At 39.9% G+C, this 7,663-nt stretch overlaps 1 protein-coding gene across 1 annotated transcript; it reads right to left on the minus strand.

Annotated features, from left to right (window-relative positions):
* Nucleotides 3,911–7,266, minus strand: LOC109841498. The gene is made up of 4 exons (XM_020410463.1): nucleotides 6,941–7,266; nucleotides 5,605–6,228; nucleotides 4,707–5,390; nucleotides 3,911–4,547 (listed from the first exon to the last, which is right to left on the minus strand). Exons 1-4 carry the CDS (start codon nucleotides 7,264–7,266, stop codon nucleotides 3,911–3,913), a joined length of 2,271 nt encoding a protein of 756 aa, XP_020266052.1.

Here is a 7,663-nt window from a genome sequence, read left to right on the forward strand (position 1 = left end):
TAAACATCATATGGAAAAAGGGAGCCCTCTTGGAAGAATATTAGTAGCGCTCGCCTTGGGAAGAAAAGGATCCCTGCGAGATCAGATAAGAGTAAAGCTATGGTGGTTTCATTGCCGAGAGTGAAGGAGAAGAAAGAAAACGTAAAGGATGAGAAGCAAGCGAGGGTGAAGGGCAGACAAAATAGCTCATCCGTAGGATACGTAAGCGTCAATAATCTTTTACTGATTTGCTAGCATATTTATGATGGTTGAATTTTGTAACTTACTGGTTATTTTTCCAGATTGTCTCCCAGCATATCAAGAACGCGCTTGACAAAGAAGATGAAATAGAGAAGTTGAGCCTTGATCAGCAAATTTAGTTCTGGAGGAATACGACCAAATTAAACATGAAATTGCTCCATGCCACAAAGCGTAGTAAGCGCCTTCAATGGGATGCTTGTTCTAAGGAGATACATAGGCTGAACCGGAAATTGGAGTTTTACGAAGGAACTGCTGACCTGATTGATCCCCAGGACCTGAAGAAAAGTGTGGAGGAGATTATGTCCAAGAGTGACAGGCATACAAGGGCTGCACATGTGAAGAGGAAAAGAAGTGTTGACAGCATTGGCAAGGGTGACGATGTCGATTGTTTCGATTATGACGACGTGCACATTATTGGTAAGGAAGCCTCGCATATTGCGGAGGGTGTAGCACAAGCTGAGCAGGAGGGAGACAGTGTGTTGGCCAAGATGAGGATGAAGAGACTGGAGGGGAATATAAAGAGGAAGAGATGGAAGACAGAGAGCATGAGGAGAAAGAGGAAGATAGAGAGCAAGCACTGAGTGAGGGAGATAGAGAGCAAGAGAATAGAGAGGAGGATAGAGAGCAATTAGTAGTAGAACAGGAAGATAGCTTGCAGGAGAATAAACTTGTAGATTCATCGACATCTGAGAAAGTGGAAGTTAGAGAGGAGTACTTTGAAGTGGAAGTTAGAGAGCAGGAGATGAAAGTACATGAGAAAGAGGAAGAGCTAGCGCAGATGTTTGAAGAAGAGAAGGAAGAAGAGAAGGGCAGTGCGGAGAAAGTAGAGGAGATGGGTATGGGGGAGAAGAACTCATTACAAGTTTATCGAAAGTGGTCGAAGAAAGTTGATTCGAAGGGAACAAGGGGACCAAGTACCAGAATCAGGACTCATTCTTAGCTAATCCGAACCCCTTTCACTGAGGAAAAGAAGAAGATAGCCTAACCAGAATTAATTACAATTTCACATCACAAGGAGGATGTTAGGGAAAAAATCAGGTACTACTGCAAGCCTAGTGAATGCACGTGGGATTTTCAAAAAACCAAAAAAATCAAGAAGAAGGAGGAGGCTCTGTTGAAGGTGCTGAACGAGGGGATTCCTTTTGTTGATGATTTTAGCATACGCCTGGTTGATAGCGCAGGAACCTTTGTTCACAACTTTAGAATACCCCATCATGTAGCGGCAAAGCTCACTCTAGAGGAGAACAGATGGGTCTCAGAGTTTTGCAATCAGAAAGCTCATGAGTAAGTTCAATCCATGCGAACTCTTTAATTCTATTTGCATGTTCATGTTAAAAGAAACATGTTAACTTATGCTCATTGATGTTAACTTATGCTATAACATGTTATTGTTCATTGTTATATGTTAAATTTTCCAGAATCAGGCTAACGTTTTACCATTTATGTTAATCTTTGTATCTTTCTGTCATATATCAGGTCAAGTATTGTTTTAAAAATGTCAAACAGTAGTATTGATTCTATGGAGCTTCTCAACCTACTACGAGGGGGACGTATTGACGACCATGCAAGTTTAATTGCCTCACTTATGCAATTTTTCCTCACAATCTGACAGGGTTGTTATGCAATCTAATGTGTGTCTTATGTATGTTCCATTTTCAGTTGATGGAAGCTTTGATCGATAGAATAAGCTCATGGCTGGATAGGCCAGAAATGGTTCCCCTGAGCCATAAGTATGGGATTGTATTAGTCTTCTTCTACGTAAGCTATCTACTTTACGATACTATGATTCTTTAACACGTGTTTACTCCCGTCATAACATTCCATTATACTTGGATTATACAGCACAGCCTTTATGCAAACACTCCTGATTTCCCACACATATATACTTCATTTATACAAAAGCATATTGCTGCGAGGAAGAGTGTACTCCTTATCCCGCTTGTGCGTCAGGACCATTGGCATCTTGCTGAAGTCAGGTTGGATGAGGACGTTGTCAAGCATTACAGCTCAGCTACCCACGATGCATATATTGAACCGGTGAATAAAGTAATTGGCTTCATGGACCATATGAAGGCTGGTTTTGATCCAGACAATGTTTGGAGGAAGTTTAGATATGAGGGCGTCTCTTGCGAGCAACAATCTGGAATGTTAGTAATTAACATACTTGAATTTAATTCTATTGCATCCCACAACACATATCTAACAGAACTGTTATTGCACTCTTTAATTGCAGTTTTGATTGTGGGCTTTTCATTCCCTTATACATGAAGGCTATAATCAATGGGAATGATGCGATTCAGGTAAGTAATCCCGGAGACAATTCGGCCGTCTTGCGTGCCAGGCTTGCAGCCAAACTTCTTGAGGAAGGATGGGAACAGAGGCAGCAAGGGGAGATTGAAGCACATTGTGGGCGAAAGCCGATTCTAACATTACGATAAAATTGAAACAGAACTGTTATGGATATGTCTGATACTACCTGCTTGACATGTACTCTTTAATTTTGCTATAAGCTAGTCAGTTTACGGAGGAGGTTAACTAGATTGGACAAAAGTTAACCATTTTCAGCAAAAGTTAACCAGTTACAACAAAAGTTAACCAGTGTTGGCGAAAGTTAACCAATTTCAGAAAAAGTTAACCAGATTCAGTAAACGTTAACCAGCTTCGCTGGAAGTTAACCAGCGCCAGAAATAGTTAAGCAGTTACACTGAAAGTTAAACCTGTCGCTCTAAACCAAATTGTGCAAAATTTAACATGTCAACCGCTCAGCTACCCACTTTGGATTAGATCAAACAGCTCTGAAAGCTAACCAATTCAGGGAAAAATTTACAAATTGATAGCCAATAAACTAACAAAACGAAGAGCGATTTTTAGACGATTCAGTGTTCCGCTATGAACTGCACATATATCAGTTCATTTTCAGCTTGCATATCACAATGTTTAAGCAAATTAGAACAACACAAAAACAACATAGAAAGCACGAACAGGTTTTCCATTTTTCAACTTCACGCTTAGACTGCTTCAATGCTTTCTTCAAATATTTTACCTTGGCTGCTATCTCATCTTCAGCGGGTGCTTCTTGGTGAACAGCCACGTTCTCCTTCATTGCATTGACATTGTGAGCCCAAGCAAAAAACTTGCATTGCCTATTTGGGAACTTTGCACATCCCCAGAAGTATCTACCTTTGTTGCTCCCAATTTTGCACTGCTTGAGGGGGGGTTGGAAGCTTGCAGAAACAACATGGCTCTTCTACTGATTGAGAGGCATCCTCGGTCTTCATCTTAGTCTCTAAATGAGCTATAAAGGGAGGGAGGGAACAAGAGATATGGTTTTACTTGAGCCTTGCATAACATTATATAAAGCAAATGGAACAAGTAGCTAGCCGTTGGAATATGTCTGTTGGAACAGTATACCAACTAGTCGTTGGAATATGTCACGTAGATTTGAGACCTGACAGCAATTTAACCTCAAACAGTGGGCCTTTATGATAACAAATTCAGCTAAAAGTAGTAGTAGTATAGAGATAGTTATATGTTAACATGTTTAAGTACAAAATTCAAAACCTCCTGCTGTCTGGAAGCAGAGCACAAAAATCTCCCATTAGTATAATGGAAACTTAAAGACAACTTATATTTCACTAGCGCCATTCTTCCTCTTCGTAAGCATGGCACACTAATCATGGATGGGCTCGTTACAAGTTGCTCGGTTGTGCCCTTCGCTCTTGCATCGACCACATTTGACAGGACGTTTCATAATGGTTATGTTGTTTATGCGTCTTGTTCTATTTCTTCCCCTCCTCTTCGTGGTAATTGGTGGCAAAATCTGGATTTCATCCTTGGGCACACTACGCATCTCATAATCTGGTATGGGATATAATATTTCATCGTAGCTCTTCTTAAACGCCTCTACGGACATGAACCAGTCACAATACTGATATACCTCTCTTTTCATATAAATGATGACTGCACAAGCATACACACAAGGAATACGAGTTAAGTCCCAAGCACGGCAAGTGCATGTCCTCTTCCCCAAGTCAACGTGAGTGGTTCTCTGTGATTGCACTTCGAATATATCATCTCTAGATTGCTTAATCTCTAACGTAGATCCTCTTTCCATATGTTCTCCAACAATCTGCTCAGCTTTAGGACAAAGATAGCTTGTCCACTTTTCAGCCATTATGCGTCTGTTGTTCATGCGAGTCATAATTTGCTTGCGGATATGCTCCACCATTTGCAGGATACGCAGCATTCGAGCTTCACGTATCCAGCTGTTAAAGGATTCTGCAACGTTAGAGGTTACATGACCATATCTGCAAACATCAAAATAAAACAAAGTCTCATTCAGCATCCAATATATAATAAGATTAACACGCAACCACCAAACTTTCCCTTTAGTAGGAAAAGTTAACATAATAACATGAAAGTTAACATATAGTGATAAACGATAACATATATCACCGATAGTTAACCTGCAAAAGGGGATATTCACTAGAAATGATTGAGGGCAGTACCTAATGCCAGGGAAGAAGGCATTCGCCCAATGCTCTGGCGAGTAGTTATTTACAATCTCATATGCAGCTGGAGACATCTCATATATATCCTTCATGTAGTCGTTCCATTCCGCAACAGTGTATTTATAGCAAGCTGATTGGAGCAAATTCCCCAAAACATGTGTGTCCTTTGCTTTCATTCCCAAATCCTTTAGCTTAGATCTAAAATTTTCAACCAGGTGCAGAACACATCTTGAGTGAATTGCTTCAGGAAAATATTCTCTTACCGCTTCTTGGATTCCCTTGTCGGCATCAGAAATAATAACCAGTTGATGGGGAGGATTGTATGGGTCTGGCCTTTCGTACAGTATAGACCACAAGCCTTGCAGGAACCAGCTCCAATTATCAACGTTTTCCTGATCACATATGCAATACGCAAGTGGAAATATCCCTTGGTCTCCATCATATGCTACAGCGCTCAGGAGCAGGCCTTTGTATCTATCTTTCAAGAAGGTCCCATCCAAAAATAATAGAGGTCTACACCCATTTAAGAAACCAACGATGCAAGCAGCATAACATATAAACAGTCTTTTGAACCTTCCTTCATTCTGGTCAATGCAAATGTAGCTTCCTGGATTTGTTTCCTTCACCTTTTGCTCATACCTGTACAACAGTGTGACCACATTACACGTAAATGTAATACATTGGAACATAAGGGTAATGTATATTAACATGTAAGAGCTGACAATTTTCCATGAAACATAACAGTCCACTGTGACAGCTGAAATATAAATTTATGAAAATAAATATGGAAACATCTAAGGAAATATATTGCACGATAAATTTATACATTTAAACAGATAACTATAAAATTTACCATCTTAATTGATCGTAAGACTCATAACTATCACCATACATAGCCTCCTGCGCTCTTTCTTTGCCCCACCATATCTTACTGTATTCAAGTCTCAATCCATATCGAGTGAGGAACTCCTTTTGCACATCCTTTGGGCGGATTTCAGGTCGAACCTTTAAGACAGGTCGCAATTGTTCTGCTACGAATCTACGAGATGCCCGTGATTGCCCTGACAAGCTAGTATGTTGTCCGCAACTATGTTCATTCACAAACCTTTTGATTTCAATTCTTTTTTTATTTTTTACAGGGGATGCAAACAACATCCAAGGGCATACATACATCTCCTTATATCGACAAATAACTCGGATACGTTTAGGTTCATTCTTTACAAAGTCGTAGTCAAACTTTTTCGCCATGGAATAGTATTGCAACGCTAGTCTTAAATCTATGGCAGTTTCAAATTGTTGGCCCTTTCCAGTTAATGCTGTGTGCCAACAGTCTGGAATGCTGTAAGTTTTACTGATAATATCATCAGCTCTCACTACGTTCTCACCAGACGGGCAATCAGTTGGGATTCTCTCTGAATTGGAAGCATTTCCGCCAGAAGGGGGATGACAATATTCTTCATTCAAAGAGGCATCACTGCTGCAAAAATTAATCAGCCAGTGATATAAACTTTACACTAGAGTATAAAACTATCTTATAATGTTTAAAACAAACCATTTTCGTATGAATTAATTAAAGAGCAGTGGAATTTAACAGACAATTTACATAGATAACTCGTTACGCTGAAAGTTAACATGCTCACATGAAAGTTAACATGTTCAATTGAAGATTAACATATATCGTCAAAACATAACATGAAAGATGAAGAGTTAACGTATAAATTTCGAAGATGACAACTATGTTTTTCTACTGCGCATCGAAACCTGAAATCACAATTTTTACATCACACAATCCCAATTTGAGCCAAAGTTCATTGTTTACATATAAATCAGTAATAACTTTGTACTTCCTTTAAGAAGTAGGACACTCTATGTTATCAAAAACTTGCATCTGAATCTCCGTACAACAAGTGAAAATCCTTTAGATCAAACATGCACTTCATGATAGGAAGAATATAGCAATAACGTCACACGACACCGTGCACGTCGAGCAATTGGAAACCGTTGGGGGTTGTTGACAGTTATGACGATAATTAATTTGTTAACTTGAAGGGATTCAAAGCTCATAACGGGATTCCAAAAGATGAAGTTAAAAAACACTTAAAATGTTATGCGGCTTTGCCTTAAAGCCTGAAATCAGTATGTTCACGTCACACAAAGCTAAATGTTATAAAGAGTCATTAATTACTTACATTCCACCAATAACTTTCTGGTTTATTTCAGAACTGGAACACTCTTTATTAACAGCACTATTAACAACAGCGAGCATGTGAATCTCTGTACAACCGACATTTCGATTGTACTCCAACATGCACTTCAAGTCATCTTCGTTGTCAACCGAAAAAGTCAAGTTGGGGTGCCTCTCGGATTTATATACCAAGGATAAAGCTTCTTCAGGTACTTTCATTCTTTCAGCCACATCAAATTTCAGTTCATAAAACCGTGTTGTCGAGCAGAGCTTCATAAATATGGCCTTCTCGCCTAAAGACACCATACAAATCAAGTCATCGGCGGCCATTGGGAGTGGTTGAGAGTTATGAAGACAGTTATGAGGAGTAATGGAGGGGATTTAAAGCTCAGAACGGTTGTTGACAGATGAAGGGGGCTTCATAAATATGGCCTTCTCGCCTAAAGACACCATACAAATCAAGTCATCGGCGGCCATTGGGAGTGGTTGAGAGTTATGAAGACAGTTATGAGGAGTAATGGAGGGGATTTAAAGCTCAGAACGGTTGTTGACAGTCTCTTCACCTTAACTGCGATGGGAGAGATCGACGATCATTGATAGCTGCCTGTAGCCGGTTCCCAGTGAGAGACGAGGGCATTTCGGGTCTTTTTGCCTAAATACGCGGAGCATACGTATAAAAGAGGGCTAAAGGGGCTGGACCACACGAATAACGCATTTTTAGGGCGGC

The sequence above is a fragment of the Asparagus officinalis genome, chromosome 5 (assembly GCF_001876935.1).
Source record: "Asparagus officinalis chromosome 5, Aspof.V1, whole genome shotgun sequence".
NCBI lineage: Eukaryota > Viridiplantae > Streptophyta > Magnoliopsida > Asparagales > Asparagaceae > Asparagus > Asparagus officinalis.